This window comes from Aspergillus japonicus, assembly GCF_003184785.1.
Source record: "Aspergillus japonicus CBS 114.51 unplaced genomic scaffold BO86scaffold_7, whole genome shotgun sequence".
Taxonomy (NCBI): domain Eukaryota; kingdom Fungi; phylum Ascomycota; class Eurotiomycetes; order Eurotiales; family Aspergillaceae; genus Aspergillus; species Aspergillus japonicus.
In genome coordinates this window covers 621,243-639,931 of record NW_020291644.1, presented here as the reverse complement: position 1 = coordinate 639,931, position 18,689 = coordinate 621,243, and the positions used below count along the sequence as shown (strand labels likewise).

The following is an 18,689-nucleotide window of genomic DNA, read 5'->3' as shown; positions in this document are numbered from 1 at the left end:
GAAGCTTCAAGGGTAGTCTTATGATCGTCTTATGTTTCCTCTTGCTGGTGCTTTAGCTTTGGCCTCGTTTTCAAGAGCTTGTTGTGAAAAACGAATCTTGCCTTTGGTACTTGGAGTCGAGTCTTCAAGAATGCTGACGATATATCCCTGGGTCCGGTCTATTATCGAGACTGATTTAGCCTTCGTTGTAAGAAGGATATATATTTCGATGCTTCGCAGTCACCACTCGACCCTACCAGGGAGCAGCCGGCTCTGTACGGCTGCAACGATGTGCAATCGTTGACGTTGACCAAGTTTGATTAGAGAGAAGCTCTAGGTCCCATGGCATGAGCTTGGACGCCAATTTCGTTACCAATCTCTGAAGCTTAGTAAATGAACCTGCACCTCTTGATGGACACTTTGGTATCGGACTCACTGCAGTACGATGTAGCGACCAGAAACCCGGACCTTTTCTTTAGGACCAAAAGGTACAGAGGCGATGTTATAGTGATGTGTCATTTATACAGCTCAATCTGGTATGTGGCGCATTGGTGCAGTCGAATGATTATGGTGCCTGATATGAGCTGTCACACAGAGATTTTAAACTTATCTGTGACACACTAACATTGGTCACCTCAAAGGGTTGCGTTGACCCTACATTAAATTGAAACTGCTGCTGTTTCCTTGAATCAAAGGGGGGTATTTACGAGATCAACTGGGGAAAGCAAGACCTCGACCCTGGACATCCCCACAAACTATACAGGGAGGCAGAAGTCATCGGGATTAAAGACCAAACATTGATGCCATTCGTGATGGCGAGTTTATGACGCCAGCGTAATGAGACAATAGAAGTTGTTCACGAGGTGCACAGAACGGTATGCTCAGTCTCAAACAATAGAGCCTGCCTTGATCAAAAACAGAATTCCCCTTTAACAAACGACGACCGCGGCCGCCTTGGCCGATGCGAAGGCCTAAAGAAGTCGACAGGACAAAGGAAGGTGGCAGTTACCGGTGTCGATTGACCTCTTTCTAATCTCTTCCTTGCCCATCTTCTCCCTCGTGGTTCAACGATCATCACACTTGGCAACCAGCACAAATTGAGCTATAAGTCCTCGGATATCAATTCCAGCAGCTTCCCGGGAAAGTGACTTTATGAGGAATCCTGAAATGGCGAATCCAACCTATCCGGCCACTGAAGGGCGGAGAAACTCGGGTGCCTAAGGGTTGGAATACCTTCTCACAGTTAGCAAGAATGGTATTTTCCATGAGCTGCTGCTGACTATGTCACGTACTCATCGAGGAAGGTTTACACGCTGAGCATAGGTTCGTCTTGATATGAACCGTCATATTATGACCACGAAAGCCCAGAGATTGCTTACTCTAGGACAAGCAATCCATTCTGTGGGTTGTCTCATCGTGGCTGTCTGGGCCAAGCTCATGACGGGCGGGCTTTTGGATATCGTAATCATGATTCGAGGGTTGGCTTTGGTCATGACATCAATAAGCCTTGCTAGTGACATTCCACGCCTCTGATTCAGTCCATCGATCGATCATATCTTCTGGCGGTGTCAACAAAGCAAGGCTGGTAAGCTCACCGTCAAGGCACGCACCCTCAGGTTTTAGGCATGTTTCCCGGTAAGCTCCACAGATTCCGCCAAGCCAGAAATCCTACGGCCTGTGCCGTGGAATTTTGTGTCTCATGCTCCATGAGGAAGTAAAGCGAGGGGAGGAAAGGAGGGAAGAGGAGTAGGGGAGGAGAGGGGAGGAGCGGACAGGAGGAGAAGGTAGTAGTGATGGTGCTAACAATCGAAAGAAGGCATAGACACGTGATTGTATGCAAGCTCCGCGAGTGTGGTTCGTGGAGGTGGCTGTTGATCGTCGCCAAAAACGGCTTCAACGACTTTCCTCTGTCGGAACATACTTGCTTCCTCCAAGACTCTTTCTTTGTCTTTTCCAATCCCCCGCGCAAAACCATCCATCAATGGCCACGATGCGATCGCCTTTTTCACAGAATACTTGGCTGCCTACGCTGGTTAACCATCCATGGAAGCCGTGGAAGCAGGGGTTAAGACAATGGTACCTCACCCCTTGACGATCATGCTGCAAGTGTGCTGGTGCACGGAGCCACATACATTTCCTTTCAAGGGCAATTTGCTAAGTCTAGAATTCTCTATACTTGGAAGTATGGAGTCCCCACCAGCCCCCTCGGATAGGGATACTAATCGACCCACAGTAACGGTGGCATCCGCTTACGGCTCCTTCAGTTGCAAATGATATCCAGCGATAGGGTCTTGACCATGAGGGGCAAAAGGCGTGCCATACAGGATTCGAGAACAATCCTGTCACTCGCTGCTGACCTCATGATTTGCTGAATATGTGGCAATGCTACGCACTGGGGTCAACGCGATGGCATCAAGGCTCAGAAGTCAGCCCCCTAGATGCGCAGGGAATGCATCTTAACCAGTTCTGAACATGCCGCAGATGAGACACGCTCCCCCCACTCTGGGATGTCGGGCAAATCTATCTCTGTATAAAGCTTGCTGCCCTTCAACATGGGGCCAACAAGTGTGGTGATTTCTGGCCCAAGAACCAAATTCTGTTGGTGAAGAATACGCCGCTCCTAACGATGGAGGGCCCATACCGCGTTTATCTCTTTGGAGATCAGACCAGCGACTTCGAAGCAGGTCTGCGTCGTCTTATCCAAGCCAAAAACAATATCATCGTTCAGTCTTTCTTCCAACAAACCTTTTACGCGCTACGTCAGGAGATCTCGAAGCTGCCACCCGCCCAACGCAAATTATTTCCCCGATGCACAAGCCTCATAGATCTGCTCGCCAGATACCGTGAATCAGGACCGAGCCCCGTTCTCGAGAGCGCCTTCACATGTATTTATCAGCTGGGGTCTTTTATCAAGTAAGTGTGGTTGTTTCCAGTCTCACAGCAGTCGCTCTAATATACCTCAAGCTACTATGGAGACTTGGGAAATGCATACCCGTCAGAGGACTGCCAGCTGGTCGGATTGTGTACAGGGCTTCTCAGCTGTGCAGCTGTGAGTGCATCGAAAAACGTCGGAGAGCTCCTGCCCGCTGCAGTCGAAGCAGTTGTAGTTGCCCTGCGGCTCGGATTATGTGTCTTGCGTGTTCGAGAGCTTGTCGACTCTGAAGCAACTTCCTCGTCATGGTCCGTTTTGGTCTCGGGACTGAGTGAGGAAAACGCATCTACTTTAATCGAAGAGCATAGCATCAAAACGGTAAGACTAGTGGATCTAAACGTCACCGAAGTACTAACCATTGTAGGCGATCCCTCCGTCGTCAAGGCCTTACATCAGCGCAGTAAGCTCCAATGGAGTCACAATCAGCGCGCCACCACTTGTCCTTGACGCATTCATCGAGAACGGTCTTGCAGGAAACTACAAGCACACGAGAGTGCTGATCCACGGGCCTTACCATGCTCCGCATTTATACGACAGCAGAGACGTGGATCGGATTCTAGAATCATTCCCTGAGGAACGTCTCGGACATTATACCACACACACTCCTGTGTTGTCCAGCAACACTGGGACACCTGTCGAGGCCAGCAAGATAAAGGAGGTTCTGCAGGTTGCGATTGAAGAAATCCTTTTGCGTCGACTCTGCTGGGATAAGGTCACTGAGTCATGCATCTCGATCGTTGAATCAGCAAACAGGCAGTCATGCCAGCTTATCCCTATCTCTACTAGTGCCACCCAAAGCCTTCATACTGCTTTCAAGAAGGCCGGAGTCGTCAATATCTCGCTCGAAACCGGAATCGGTGATGTATCAACATCCGCAGACAAGCCAAATTTGAGCGGAAAGACCGAATGTTCCAAAATAGCCATCATTGGTATGTCGGGTCGGTTTCCCGACTCCGAAAGTCCGGAGGCGTTCTGGGAAATTCTGCAGAAGGGCCTTGATGTACACCGGAAGGTTCCTGCTGATCGTTGGGATGTTGATGCGCATTATGACGAGACTGGCGCCAGACGAAACACGAGCAAAGTGCAGTACGGTTGCTGGATCAAAGAACCTGGACTATTTGACCCACGGTTCTTCAACATGTCGCCAAGAGAAGCCCTCCAGGCTGACCCTGCTCAGCGCCTTGCTCTACTGACAGCCTACGAAGCTCTTGAGATGGCTGGTTTTATTCCCGATAGTTCTCCATCAACCCAGAGAGACCGTGTCGGAATCTTCTACGGAATGACTAGTGATGACTATCGTGAGATCAACAGTGGTCAAGATATTGATACCTACTTCATCCCGGGTGGCAATCGTGCCTTCACCCCTGGCCGGATCAACTATTTCTTCAAATTCAGTGGTCCTAGTGTCAGCATCGATACAGCGTGCTCATCCAGTCTTGCAGCTATTCATATGGCTTGCAATTCTATCTGGAGGAACGATTGTGACGCCGCCATTGCGGGTGGTGTCAATATCTTGACCAACCCGGACAATCACGCTGGTCTGGATCGTGGGCATTTCCTGTCCACTAGGGGTAACTGCAACACATTTGACGACGGCGCCGATGGGTATTGCAGAGCCGATGGTGTTGGTACCATTGTGCTGAAACGACTTGAGGATGCAGTAGCAGATAACGACCCAATCATCGGCATCATTAACGGGGCATACACCAACCACTCTGCCGAGTCAGTCTCGATCACCCGCCCCCACGTGGGAGCACAAGCATTCATCTTCAACAAACTGCTTAACGAAGCGAATGTCGACCCGAAGGATGTTAGCTACATTGAAATGCACGGTACAGGCACACAGGCAGGAGATGCGGTTGAGATGCAGTCTGTTCTCGATGTCTTTGCTCCTGACTATCGCCGGGGCCCCACTCAATCCCTTCACCTGGGCTCTGCAAAATCCAATATTGGACATGGAGAGTCCGCTTCCGGGGTAACAGCACTTGTCAAGGTGCTCATGATGATGAGAGAAAACCAGATCCCACCCCACTGCGGTATCAAGAACAAGATCAACCACAACTTCCCCACTGATTTTGCGAAGCGTAATGTTCATATTGCATTCCAGCCCACTCCCTGGAACCGGCCAGCTTCTGGAAAGCGCCGCGCTTTTGTTAATAATTTCTCTGCCGCTGGTGGAAACACCGCCCTCCTGATCGAAGATGGGCCTCTCCCTGAGACGACTAGTCAGGACTCTCGATCATTTCATGTTGTTGCAGTCTCGGCTCGGTCCCAGAGTGCTTTGAAGAACAACGTCAACTCTCTAATCAAGTACCTGGACTCTTATGCCAACTCATTCGGAGTTAAAGAGTCTGAGTTCGTTCCCAACGTGGCTTACACCACCACTGCTCGCAGGATTCACCATCCCTTCAGAATCACCGCTGTTGGCTCGACATTGCAGAGTCTGCGTGACTCTTTGCATGCTGCCGCTCAGCGCGACACATTTACAGCTGTCCCAGCCAAGACTCCGGGCATTGGCTTTGTCTTCACCGGTCAAGGAGCTCAATACACCGGAATGGGCAAAGAGCTATACAATACTTGCTCTCCATTCCGGGACACAATTGAGCATTTTGATTGCATTGCACAGAGTCAAGGCTTGCCCTCGATTCTATCTCTTGTCGATGGTACTACTCCTGTCGAAGAATTGAGCCCAGTGGTTGTGCAGGTTGGTACATGCTGCGTCCAGATGGCCCTGGTCAGCTACTGGAGTTCTTTGGGCGTCAGACCGGCTTTCGTTCTTGGCCACAGTCTTGGAGACTATGCTGCCCTGAACGCTGCTGGCATCCTGTCAACAAGTGACGCAATCTACCTATGTGGACGCCGCGCTCAATTGCTGACCGAGAAATGCGAGGTTGGAACCCACTCCATGCTGGCAATTAGGGCTTCACTTGCCGAGATCAAGCACTTCCTCAAGGATGATGTTCACACGATCGCCTGTGTCAATGCTCCGGCCGAGACTGTCATCAGTGGCCTTGCCTCGGACATCGAGGGCTTGGCTCAGAAATGCTCAACCGAGAACGTCAAGGCAACGAAGCTACGGGTCCCGTACGCGTTCCACTCCCCGCAGGTTGACCCTATATTGGACACATTCGAGGCTATTGCGCAGGGCGTCACATTCCACAAACCGACAACTCCATTCGTCTCGGCCCTGCTTGGCGAAGTCATCACAGAGGCCAATGCTCATGTTCTCGGAGCTAAATACCTCAAGGACCATTGTCGGGGCACAGTCAACTTTCTTGGCGCTCTCGAAGCCATTAGGCACGCGAAATTGGCCGATGACAAGACGCTGTGGGTTGAACTCGGTTCTCACACCATTTGCTCGGGAATGATCAAGGCAACACTGGGCCCCCAAGTGACCACCATTGCCTCTCTTCGACGAGAGGAGGACACATGGAAGGTTCTTTCAAACAGCATGTCATCACTGCACTTGGCGGGTATTGATCTAAACTGGAAGCAGTACCACCAGGACTTCAGCTCCTCCCATAAAGTACTGCGTCTCCCTGCCTACAACTGGGACCTTAAGAATTATTGGATCCCGTACACCAATAACTTCTGTCTGTCTAAGGGAGCGCCTGTGGCAGCCATCGAGGCCGTGCCAAAGTACGAGTATCTCACCAGTGCAGCTCAAAAGGTCGTTGAAACTACAGATGAGGGGGACACATCCACTGTGGTTGTTGAAAATGACCTTGACCATCCGGAGCTCCGACGCGTTATTCAAGGACACAAAGTGAACGGTGCCAATCTCTGCCCATCGGTAAGTGCTCGTTATGTTTGGAATCCTGTGCTTTCACAGCCGCGCTAACCACTGATAAAGTCTCTCTATGCCGACATTGCTCAAACGCTTGCAGAGTACTTGATCAACAAGTATAAGCCGGAGTTCAAGGACGTGGGGCTTGATGTGGCCGACGTGTCTGTTCCCAAGACACTTATAGCGAAAGGTGGCCAGCAGCTTTTCAGAATTTCTGCAACTGCTACCTGGGCACAGCAACGTGTGGCAATCCAGATTTACTCGGTCACCCCTGAAGGAAAGAAGACTGCTGAACATGCAACATGCACAGTGAAGTTTTTTGATTGCGCTGCTACAGAGAAAGAGTGGAAGCGCATGTCCTACCTTATCAAGAGGAGCATTGATCGCCTGCAAGAAATCGCAGAGAACGGAGAAGCGCATAGGCTCCAGAGGGGCATGGTGTACAAGCTCTTCGCTACTTTGGTTGACTACGACGACAACTTCAAATCGATCCGCGAAGTCATTCTCGATAGCGACAATCACGAAGCCACTGCAAGAGTCAAGTTTGAAGCTCCGGCGGGAGACTTCCACAGAAATCCGTTCTGGATCGACAGTTTTGGGCACTTGTCGGGTTTTATAATGAACGCCAGTGACGGCACAGACTCCAAGTCGCAAGTTTTTGTGAACCATGGCTGGGACTCGATGCGCTGTCTGAAGAAGTTCTCCAAAGACGCCACGTACAGGACCTACGTCAGAATGCAGCCCTGGCAGAACTCTATATGGGCTGGTGATGTCTACGTCTTCGAGGGCGACGAAATCATCGCTGTTTATGGATCTGTTCAAGTAAGCCCCATTGATCTGCCGCCACATTTGCAGGAAGCTAATCCGACTCCAAACAGTTCCAAGCCTTGCCTCGTAAGATTCTCGACACTGTGCTTCCGCCCGCCGGAGCTGCGAAGGCCTCCGCCCCCGTTCGTCCTACTGCAAGTGTGATTCAGAAGCCCGTGCCTGCTGCAGGTAGCAAGACCCGTGCTAAAGCTCCGACACCCACGAAATCACTCCTGAAGTCAAGTGGACCCAGTGTTATCGTACGGGCACTCAGCATACTTGCAGCTGAAGTAGGCCTGTCCGAGTCGGAGATCTCGGACGATTTGGTCTTCGCCGATTATGGAGTGGACTCTTTGCTATCTCTGAACATCACCGGACGGTACCGTGAAGAGCTGAACATTGATCTGGACTCATCGGTCTTCATCGACCAGCCGACCGTCAAGGACTTCAAGCGATTGATAGCTCAGATCAGCCCTTCGGAAAGCAGCGACGGGTCAACCAGTGATCCAGAGTCGAGCTTCTCCTTCAACGATGGTTCGGACGAGTCGGGTCTTAGCTCCCCGGTAGTTGCCTCTCCTCCAAACGAGAAGGAGATGGTGATCGAAGTCGACCAGCATGCTACAATGAAGGAGATCCGTGCGATCATCGCGGATGAAATCGGTGTGACTGCGGATGAGCTCAAGGCAGACGAGAATTTGGGTGAGATGGGAATGGATTCTCTTCTCTCCCTCAATGTCCTGGGTAGGATCCGTGAAACACTGGACATGGATCTCCCAGGCGAGTTCTTTATCGAGCATCAAACCCTCGAGGAGGTCGAGACTGCTCTCGACCTGAAGCCCAAGGCCGCACCGATCCCGGAGCCTATAAGACTTCCGGAGGTTTTGCCGACGATGAAGTCGAACATCAGTGTACGTGCTGCTCAACACCCCCCGGCAACCTCGATTGTCCTGCAGGGAAATCCCAAGACTGCTACGCAGTCACTGTTCCTATTCCCTGATGGCTCCGGCTCGGCCACATCTTACGCAACGATTCCGCGGGTTGGTCCCGACGTCTGTGTCTACGGGCTCAACTGCCCCTACATGAAGACGCCAGAGAACTTGAAGTTCCCTCTTCAAGAGCTTACATTCCCTTATCTTGCCGAAGTCCGGCGCAGACAGCCCAAGGGCCCTTACAACTTTGGCGGTTGGTCGGCTGGCGGTATTTGCGCCTACGATGCTGCTCGCTACCTGATTCTCGAAGAAGGCGAACGAGTTGACCGTCTCCTCCTTCTCGATTCCCCCTTCCCCATTGGACTGGAGAAGCTTCCGCCACGGCTGTATCGGTTCTTTGATTCGATCGGATTCTTTGGCGAAGGCAGATCCGCGCCTCCGGCCTGGCTCCTCCCTCACTTCTTGGCGTTCATCGATTCCCTGGATGCGTATCGCGCGGCACCGCTCCCCTTCGATGATCCTAAATGGGCCAGCAAGATGCCCAAGGTCTTCCTTATCTGGGCTAAGGATGGCGTCTGTAACAAACCCAATGATCCACGTCCGGAGCCCGCTGCCGACGGCAGTCCTGATCCGCGGGAGATGATTTGGCTCTTGAACAACCGTACCGACCTCGGCCCCAACAAGTGGGACACGCTCGTGGGGCCGAACAACGTCGGCGGCATCACGATCATGGAAGAAGCGAATCACTTCACCATGACCCTGGGCACGAAGGCCAAGGAGCTATCCAACTTCATTGGCGAAGCTTTGGCGAACTAGAATGACTGGATGCTTGCATTGTTTTGCAAATAATAAATACCTCTTGCTGTTTGTTACCCTAGATAGTCCTGATATGCTTTGTTAGTTACGATTTTGTATTGGCTAGTCCCTAATGGAAGTACATGATCTTACCTATTCTTGTTCGTCCCCCCTTCGAATCCATAGAGTGTATAGGGTTGTCCTTCATGACATTGAAGTACCTGGCAGCATACGAGGTTCGGTCTCGACCGACGTACTATTTTGGATTAGTTTCGTTTTGGTCATATGCCATACTTAAGATCGCCTCATCGCCTTCTATGTGTATGGGCTGCGCAAGAAGACAGTAGAGCGAGCAGTCCGAACTACTCGGTACCTCCCATCCTCCTCCTCCTCCTCCTTCGCCTCCTCCTATCTCTTGTCTCCTACCTCCCGGCCTTTCCCACCTTCCCCTCTAGGTCCAGTACAAGGCTAATTCACGCCCTTTCCCCTCCACCAACCACAGCCCAGTTTAGCCCAGCTTAGCCGTTCCATTTTCTGACTGCCCTCGGTTGTGGACATGAAGATCTATGTCCCGGGTCTCTAGGATCTACAGCGGCAGTCCTTCTACTCCGACGGACCACAAAAACACCAACAACCCAAATCGGAATCCGAATCGGAATGGGAATCTGAATCTCAATTCATTGGTACGCGACTCGATCGGCAACTAGGTTTGGGAGGCGGTTGGACGGTAGGTTGGATAGATAGATAGATAGCTAGATAGATGGGGTGCGTACATTGTCCTCGTTCTGGATTTGGCTCTATTTCTGGTCTGAACCTGGAGGGGCTCGTTGGGCGGTGGGGAGCGGGCTGGTGTGGTGTGGTGTGGTGTAGGTGAGGTGAGGTGAGGTGAGGTGAGGTGAGGTGAGGTGAGGTGAGGTGAGGTGAGGTGAGGTGAGGTGAGGTGAGGTGGTGTGGTGTGATGGATAGGGTTGAGTAGGAGGGGGGTGGGATTGAAGGGGCGGGATGCTTATGCTTGGTTTGGGGGGATTTGGAATTGAGCTGGCGGGGGACTGGACTTGTATGAAAATCGGGGGCTAGGTATGCAAGGGTGTGGTCGCTATGAGGCGGGCAGAAGAACAAGAAGAATCAAGGAAGAACGAAGGTATCGGTCAAGAGGGAGAGGGAGGGAGGGGCGGGGTGAGGTGAGGTGGTGGTGGTGGTGCATCTTGCATGCATGCATGCAGGGTTGGATTTGAGGGGGGAGGTTGGCGGTGTGTATGAGGAAGGAAGGGGAAAAAGCTTCCAAGTCCCTCGTGGAAACCAACCGGATGAGGGTTGATTTAGTAGTGGTGCATGCATGCATGCATGCATTCGCCCAGCGCCCAGCTAAAAGGTCATCTCCGAGCTGAAGCGTAGCGCACTGCTCCGCGTGTTTAGCGACGACGATCCATTACCGCTGTGGTTGTTGATGCCCGGGCTGGTGGGCCGGCTGGCCGTCCATTTTGGGCTACGCGGCTGGGTGCTGGTCGAGCGGGTCGAGGGCCGGTTCTTGCGGATCTCGCGCAGCTCCTCCTCCTTCCGGCGGAGGAGATCCTCGCGCGAGGCGAGCGCGGCCTCCAGCTCCAGGGTGCGGGCCAGGTGGCGGGCCTCGTCGTGCTGGAGGTTGAGCTCGCGGAGCCGGCTGGCGTCGCCGGCCACTTTGCGCTTGAGGGTCTCGTTCTCGTCGCGCAGCTGGCGGTTCTCGTTGCTGGACTGCGCCGCGACGTTCGAGGCGGTCTGGTACTGCTCGCGCGTGTACTCGGTCTGCTTGGCCTCGTAGTCCGCCTTGCGCTCCAGCCCGCTGTTCTCCTTGGTCAGGCGGCGGATCTCCTCGCGAGCCGTCTCCAGCTCCGCGGTCATGCTGCCGGCGTCGCTTTTCAGGGCCGCGCGCGCCTGCTCAAGTTCGTGCCGCAGCTGCGTGCGCTCGTCTTTGAGCTTGCTCAGCTCCTCTTTGCTCTTCTCGCTGCGCTGCTCGGCCAGGGTCTTGGCTTCGGCCAGCTTGTCCCTCTCGCGGCGGAGCTTGTGGAGGTCCCGGGTGCGCGTCTCATAGCGGTGCTGCAGTTGCTGGAGGACATGGTCTCGTTCTTGCAGGCGGGCCTGGGTTTCAGCGAGCGTCTTTTGCAGTATTTGGACTTCGTTCGCGTGCGAACTGCGGAACTGAACGAGGTTGCTCTCCAGGGATCGGAGCTCGCCGTCGAGGGTCTGGCTGGGGAATTCGGTCGACTCGGTGAGCTGGCTGGCATCTCGCGGTTCCTCCATCCTGGGTCGCTTGGATGTTTGCTCGCTGGAGTCTTCCGTCTGTGTGATTTCTGTCTTAGGGCCCGGGACATTGCGGTCAGGTGAACGGGAACTTACGAATGCTCGTTTCTGCAGGAGAGGCGTAGCCATGGGGAAATTCTCAACATCCGGTCGGCTGGGTGGCTCCTCGGGAACGGGTTGGAGTGCTTCCAGATCCACAATGTGCAGAGGCTCAATGTGCGGTAGCGACCAGTGCGCGTTGAAGTTGTCCGACAACAGATACGAGACAAGCTCTTCTGCGTCTTCAGATACCCCAAGCGCATCGTCCTGGAGGTCGCCAACCGCGTTCTTCAGACGCGTAGTGTATTGCAACACCAGACGCACACGTGGGAGCTCGGGCAAATTGGAGAAGCAAAGCGCGATATGTTCGCTGGAATTGGACACGATGAGGCGGACGACGGGAAGCAGATGCCCGTGGCGAGCAAATGTGGTCCGCATGTGTTCAACCGAGGGGATCTTGGTGTCAAACGATGCGTCCAGGGCGATGATTGCAGACGGGGCTTTGTAGGTCTCCACGATGCCGTCATTGCGGGTTGACTGGACCCCAAAGCTCAGCGGGCCCTTGGCCAGAGACACTTCCACATTCGTGCCAGGGCCCATCTCCTCGCGCGGGCGGGTGTAAGCGAGGCCTTTGCCGAGCAGGAACCGCTCGACCACGTTCTGGGTCTTTTCGCCATTCACCATGATGACCAAGTGTATATCACGATCACATGTAGACCCCACGAGATAGGAGAGAAGCAAGAACTTGGCACTCGAGTACTCCGCCCAGGAAGCCTCTTGCCGCAGGTCCGCTTGCGAGTCGTTGAGATGTTTTGCGACGTTCAAGTCGGGATGGGTGGCGACATTACTCAGACACTCTAACACCTCTCTTATTTTTGGCAGTAGACGCACGGGCTGTGTGATAGTCAGTTTCTACCAGGCTCGGGGAGGGGCTGCTTCATAGTACCTGGTCTGCTTGTGTGCTGGTGCCATTGATGAATTCCTGGATGGAATCACTCTCGTCCGTAAGGACTCGCTCGTAATCATCCTTGACCCTCGAGTCCATAGGGAGCGAGATGGCAAACTCCGATGGACCAAGCAGAACAGATCCTGGAATCGACTCCTCGGAATGGTCGACTGACAATGCATGTGGCTGAATAGTTTGTACATCGTGTTGCATATCGTGTTGTATATCGTGAAGCTGCGTGGGGTCCATGTGTGCAGGTTCCAGGGGGGGCGAGGGGATGACAGGCGGGGGTTCTACGGGAGAATGATGTTCAGGATGAATGGCTGAGGGTTTGTCGATCCTCACGCTGAGTGGGGCGGCGGTTTCGGGCAAAGCCACGGGCGATGGTTCGATGTCGCCAGCCTCACCCACCGAAGATGGCGTGGCGCTTGGCTCCGGTGGTACCGTACTCTGCGCTCGCAGCTGGGCATATGCATTCCTGAGCTTCTCCCGCGGAGTGCTCCCTTCAAACTGGCTGTATTTCTCCATCGTCTCCGCTAGAGACATGCCTTTTTTGTCCTGACCTTCCATCTGCACAGATGATTTCCGTTCTGTCACAGAGGCGATTCTGCAGCTTGGCTTACTAGTGAGAAAGACCTTCGTAACTTGCGAAACACGCGCAGTTACGGGCTCTGGTAGGGAAATTACGCGACCAGCGCTAGTGCTACCTGTGCAACGGTTAGCCAGTATTGAATAGAGGGGACTCATGGTTATCACCCTGCGATAAGTAATGAAGTGATGAAAACTGCTGCGAGACCGGCGTACTTGCGCTTGGAGGGCTCTTGGCCGAGTTTGTTGCGTACTGCGCGCTTGCGCTATTATATGTGGGAGCCGGACGCACCGTTTGACTCTCGGAGTTACTGAATGGTCCCAATGGCGTCTCCGGTAATTCATCCAAGGCGCTCGCGTGGTTACCTGCTACCCGACTTACCGGCCGCTGAGACCCAGAAGAGCAGACTGTGCTCAGATAGAGTCCCTCGCGCGGGACAGTACTCACAACACTCACGCTTTCCCACGTCTGGCAGTTGGCGGCAGGGGTTACCGTTGGCAGATATTCTACGGATCGAGCGTCTGGGGACTCGCCGGGCAAGCGGAATTCAGCGGGGATAGGTGTTGCGGGCACTTCTTGGAAGACCTGCAACTGGCGGTCGTGTAATGAAGCTCGCAGACTGTTCTCGCGTTGTGCCGAACAATGTGTATTCGATGGGCTTGTTGAAGCCGAGCCGTACGCCTCCGCAACCTGCAAGTCCGGTGTACCGTCGCAGGGGACAAACAAAGGCGAACCGGGGTCGTTGTTTGTGTGCTCCGGAGAGGATTCAGAGACAACAGGGTCGGTAACCAGCTGCTCCACGCTGTGCGTCTGTGAGCGGGAGGAAGACCACTGCGTCGGTGGAGTATTACTCGGTTGTGGGTATTCACTCTGAGCGCAACTCTCCTGCTTCTTCTTGTCCTTGTTCCTTTCCCAGGTCTCAACAGCAAGTGCGCTGGCGTGCTCCTTTGGTTCCTGACCACAAAACCGAGCAATTAGAACAGAGACCTATCACAAAGAGATCGTGTAGATTTACCCAAGTGGGCTCCCAAGGTCCTTCCCAGTCAATCAGGTATTGAGACTCCGTCTCGTCGAGTATACAGTTGATATAGTATTCGTCGTCGTCCAGGGTATTGCTCTCGTGGTCGGAGTTGTCGGAGTCGTCGCTCGACTCGATAGTATAGTTCTCTTTCCAGCGTTTTTTCCGTGAAAAAGTGGTGTGGTTGTTGTCGTGGTGAGGGGACAGTTTGCGCTTGCGCCACATTATGCGCGGACTGGAAGCATGGCCGAGGTGGGATAATCCATGGTGGTGTGACAGTGGAACAATAGAACGCTGGGTGATGAAAAGGGGAGTGCGGCGGAGATAGTCCAGGCGAGATTAAGTCCGAAGGAGCGACAGAAATTGCAATGAGAAGCCTGCGCTCTGGGGTGGGGGGAGGAGTCTGTAAGGGGAGCTGTAGGCGGGCTGGAAGTGAATGAAAGTAAGTGGTGGTGGATGAGGAGGTCGGCGGGAACAACGTGGGTGATCCCCGGCACGTGATAGTCCTTATCAGTCGGTCGTCCGGAGCTTGGAGAGAAGGCGCCGGGGTTGCTACAGATTAAGCATAGGTGGTTCGGGGTGGATTTCTTTCTTGAAGCTGTGGAGTAGCCTGTGTCCTAGCTTCTGTTAGTCTTGCGCTGGTTTCACAAGGTTCTGCGCTCCCCCGTTGGAATTGACGGTTGACAAGACAGGGATGCCCGCGGAACGGCCGGTGATGCTCCTCGGGTATAGATAGATAGGCAGTCATTTAGGGCTAAGGACGAAGGGAAGCGCAGAGTCAACCTCCGTCAGCGGGGCTAAGCAGGGTCTTACAAGATTGGAATCGCTCAGAAGGTTCTTCGATCATCTGCGTCGGTTTGTTCATAGGTTGCTTACCTGCGCTGACTCGGTAACAGAGGGGCTTACACAGAGAATTGAAGGCGGGCATCTTCCCACCTTGGCAGATACAGCAACACATTCGTAGTGAGCATATGAAAATCTATCTGATGTTTGAACTTGAGAGCGCAAGGCATCAGTCGTCCTCACCTGAACCATGATCGTCTCTTATCAGCCGTGTGGTATCGGCCACCCCAGAGACAAAGAGATGTTTCATGTCGTAGCAGCAGCCTTACCGTAAGTCCCATTGTTACGAGTTACGAGTTACGATGTGGTGTATATCAGGTTGTCAGCAATTCAAGCTTTGAGGCCCACAGTAATAGGACCCTGACTCACCCGAGCAGCTCCTGCATGAGCCTTGATGAGGAGCTCCATGAAATGGGCAGTACGGACTAGATTACAACGAAGGTGAATGGACCCTTAGCCCTAAGCTCATCGAGGCCGACCAAGAGCATAATAAGCCAACAATCTTAAGAAACCTTGGTCGAATCGTAGTTCTAAGGCTCGTAGTTAGAATTGGCTTTCGCATGGGATTGGAACCACCCCGATCTTACTAGGGAGAGTAAGTTAGAAGTCCTTGCAGGCAGGCAGCCCCTCTTGGGAGCCTGAGGCAGGGACCGGCTAAACCTCTTTAACCAAGGCCGCCGATAAGATCCCATCCAGAAATCCGGAGAAATCGGTTCGAAGTTATCAAGGGGAAAGAAAACGAAAATAAAAAATACAAAAAAGAACCCGCAACAACACAGATTTTCAAGCCAATCTGTACGCAACCATTGAAAATATCTCCATAATTCTTTAGAATACTGTCTGTGAGTACCTCCCCCCAAGAAACCTCGATCACAAGCCCTGCAACTCTAACCTTACCCACAGCACCAATCTGCACACTTCCAAGTACAGCACAGTCCAGTCCACCAAAAACACCATGGACACCTTCCGCCAGATCCTGCAGGCCGCCCGCCAGTCCAACTACGGACGGTACCTCGTGGAAGAGGACGCGGTCTTCGAGTCCGTCGCCGAAGCGGTCCAGCAGCACATGAGCCAGTACGACGCCTCGCACGACTTCCAACACGTCCTCCGCGTCGTAGCGCTATCCTCGAAGATCCTCGCCGCCGAGTTCGAGGCCGAGTCCGAGCGGCACGAATGGTACCGGCCCGACCTCATTCTTCTGAGCGCGTAAGTCCTTCCCCCCTCTCCCTCCCACCCCCAAATCCACCAGGTCTCACGCGTGCCGCAGCCTGCTCCACGACGTCAACGACAAGAAATACGCCCCTCCCCCGTCTGCCGCCGGGGAGCAGGTGTCCAAGGTCGCTGTGGTGCTTCGAAAGGCCGGCATCTCCGAGGACGAGATCGAGCACGTCGAGCAGGTCGTCAACCATGTCTCGTACTCCACGGAGGTCAAGGACCCCGCGAAGGTGATGGAGGTCCTGGAGGATTATCCGGATCTGGCGGTCGTGCAGGACGCGGACCGGTTGGATGCCCTGGGCGCGATTGGCGTGGGCCGGATGTTTACGTACGGGGCCGCGAAGGTGCCGGATGCGAGTATGCAGAGGTCGCGGGATCATGTTGATGAGAAGTTGGTGAAGTTGGAGGGGATGATGAAGGTACGTTCTTTCTTTTTTTTCTTTTGGGGGGAGGGCTTCATGGCGCGATTCTTTGGCCAGTAAGTAGGCTGACTCGATCTCCAGACGGACGTTGGGTTGAAGATGGCCAAGGAACGGACTGAGAGACTAGTCACTTTCAGCAAGTGGTGGGATGAGGAAGCTGCTCTGTTTGAGCCAGAACTATAGGTTTCAAGGTTGATGGTATTTCGTCAGAAGTTCGGAGTAGGTTTACGGCGAATTGGAGGGGAATCTCATTTGTTATTCACTCTTCGTGAGGCCAATCATAGCGATGTTTTGCAAAGAAGTCGTATTCGTGTTCCGCGTAGCAATGCTTGTCTAGGTTTCATGAACTTCTAAATAGCGGATATCTAGGCTTGCTGAGTTTTAAAGACGAGATGCACCAGCCGAGCTCTCCTGCTCCTGTTTCCATCTATCAAAATCGAACCCGAGCTGTGCGAGAGATTTGACCAACCCACGCTCAGCACCTTTCTGTCCAAACGTGCGTTTGATCTCCGCGATCTGCCCGCGAATCCACCTCTCCCTTTCTCCCCAGTAATTGCACTGTTTGCCGTTGCCTCCATTATCGAGTCCCCGTCGGGACTCGGCTTCTGCCGCCCAGTCATGCAAGAAATTTATAAAGTCCGCATCCTGCGGAAAGGGAAGAAGGTGAAAGGGCGTCCCTTCGCCTTTCTCACGAACAGTCGACTGTTCCCACTCTTCCATTGCATCTTTCGAGGGAAGACTCAGGCGTCCCGAGAACACCCGCGCAAAAACGGCCGCCTGGTTCTCCGACAACGGGAATGGAACGATGCGCTGCGGAAGGGCACTGAGCACCAAGGTGGGGTCGGGGATGTAGAAGAGATGCTGATATGTGTTCACCACCCGCCGGCCGTTGGTGATGATCAGCGGGTCTAGCGCCGACAAGAACGGATATGTGTACAGGTACCCGGTGCAGAACACGATAGCGTCGATATCCGCCTCAACGTGACCGTCCTCAAAGCGAACGGCTCTGCTGTGGGAGTCAGGCGGGAGGAATTCCACGATCTGCGGCCGATACACCTTGCTGGTGTCCCCCGCGGAGGAAGCAAGCAGCGTCTGGTTTCTCTCGGACACGATGACCTTGCCCCTGCTCACGGGGTTGATCTGGTTACCGATATCCAGTCCCGACGCCGAGCTGCCCACCACAATGACCTTCTTGTCCCGGAATTGCTCGGCAGAGTCATACAGCTTGGAGTGTAAGATGACGCCGGGATATGCCTCGTTCCACTGCGTGATGCCCGCGATGTCGGGCGTGAACGGGAGATCGTAGTGGCCGCTAGCAACCACCACGGCATCGTACGCGTCGGTTCTTGCGTCTCCCGTGCGCAGATTCTTCGTGGTGACCGACCAGCTCCCTGCGCCAAGGACGTCTTTCCGGACGTCCGAGACCTGGGTCTCGAATTGGATCAGACCGCGGATCTCTGCCGCATAGTCATGCAGATAATCCTTCACGGCGGCATGCGTAGGCATGACTTGCGTCTTCGCGTCGAAGTATTTGTCGCTGTACCGCATGATCTCCTTGGGGAGGTTGGTTTCCAGTGCTTCGTAGATGGGGGAGATGAAAGTAGGCTCCTGCCGCCCCTCTGTTGTGTGCCAGATTGGCCCTTCCGGAGGCTGGTGGGGGTCAGTTTGGGGGACGGTGCTTGTGAGATTGTCCTTCAGAGGGCCTGGAGTGTAATTCCAGACGCCACCGGCCGTGGCTCTCTGCTCGAAGACATCGATTTTCTCGAAGTATTGCTCCGCAAGCAAGTACCTGGGCGATTGATGAGCGGTTGAGTCCGGAGGTCGGGGGGTCAATACTTACTTGACTGCAGCGAGACCAGAGGGGCCTGCGCCGATGACGGCGATTCGACTGATCCGTCCTGATCGTGTCATTGTTGGGTGAATGGCCACGATGAGACGATCTGTCGACGCAGGAGATAAGGGGAGTTATAGTCTGTACTTTGTAGTTCACGGTGGTTTCCAGTGGCCGATGACTACATTGTGGCGGGGAATTTCGTGCTCCGTCATCGGGAATGGGCTGATCAAGTAATTGTTCGGGATGTTCGACCCTATACTTCGACATGCAGGAAGGA

At 53.7% G+C, this 18,689-nt stretch overlaps 5 protein-coding genes across 5 annotated transcripts; 2 read left to right on the top strand and 3 right to left on the bottom strand.

Annotated features, from left to right (window-relative positions):
* Positions 1 to 2,511: 2,511 nt before the first annotated feature.
* On the top strand, positions 2,512 to 9,314 carry pksP (polyketide synthase alb1). The gene is made up of 5 exons (XM_025674268.1): positions 2,512 to 2,892; positions 2,944 to 3,229; positions 3,276 to 6,704; positions 6,765 to 7,520; positions 7,577 to 9,314. The coding sequence occupies exons 1-5, from the start codon at positions 2,606 to 2,608 to the stop codon at positions 9,248 to 9,250; spliced, it is 6,432 nt and encodes a 2,143-aa protein (XP_025530960.1). The 5' UTR covers positions 2,512 to 2,605; the 3' UTR covers positions 9,251 to 9,314.
* Positions 9,315 to 10,529: 1,215 nt separating this feature from the next.
* Positions 10,530 to 13,350, bottom strand: BO86DRAFT_212345 (uncharacterized protein). The gene is made up of 3 exons (XM_025666854.1): positions 13,248 to 13,350; positions 12,492 to 13,194; positions 10,530 to 12,439 (listed from the first exon to the last, which is right to left on the bottom strand). Exons 2-3 carry the CDS (start codon positions 13,059 to 13,061, stop codon positions 10,595 to 10,597), a joined length of 2,415 nt encoding a protein of 804 aa, XP_025530959.1. The 5' UTR covers positions 13,062 to 13,194; positions 13,248 to 13,350; the 3' UTR covers positions 10,530 to 10,594.
* Positions 13,351 to 13,781: 431 nt separating this feature from the next.
* On the bottom strand, positions 13,782 to 14,521 carry BO86DRAFT_386592 (uncharacterized protein). The gene has a single exon (XM_025671377.1). The coding sequence runs from the start codon at positions 14,321 to 14,323 to the stop codon at positions 14,000 to 14,002; it is 324 nt and encodes a 107-aa protein (XP_025530958.1). The 5' UTR covers positions 14,324 to 14,521; the 3' UTR covers positions 13,782 to 13,999.
* Positions 14,522 to 15,651: 1,130 nt separating this feature from the next.
* BO86DRAFT_386591 (HD domain-containing protein) lies at positions 15,652 to 16,902 on the top strand. Its single transcript, XM_025671376.1, has 4 exons — positions 15,652 to 15,783; positions 15,845 to 16,147; positions 16,209 to 16,575; positions 16,660 to 16,902. The coding sequence occupies exons 2-4, from the start codon at positions 15,897 to 15,899 to the stop codon at positions 16,759 to 16,761; spliced, it is 720 nt and encodes a 239-aa protein (XP_025530957.1). The 5' UTR covers positions 15,652 to 15,783; positions 15,845 to 15,896; the 3' UTR covers positions 16,762 to 16,902.
* A 57-nt stretch (positions 16,903 to 16,959) lies between these two features.
* BO86DRAFT_376657 (putative flavin dependent monooxygenase) lies at positions 16,960 to 18,489 on the bottom strand (the record flags this gene model as incomplete). The annotated part of the gene is made up of 2 exons (XM_025670547.1): positions 16,960 to 18,367; positions 18,419 to 18,489. The coding sequence occupies 2 exons, from the start codon at positions 18,487 to 18,489 to the stop codon at positions 16,960 to 16,962; spliced, it is 1,479 nt and encodes a 492-aa protein (XP_025530956.1).
* Between the last annotated feature and the right edge of the window lie 200 nt (positions 18,490 to 18,689).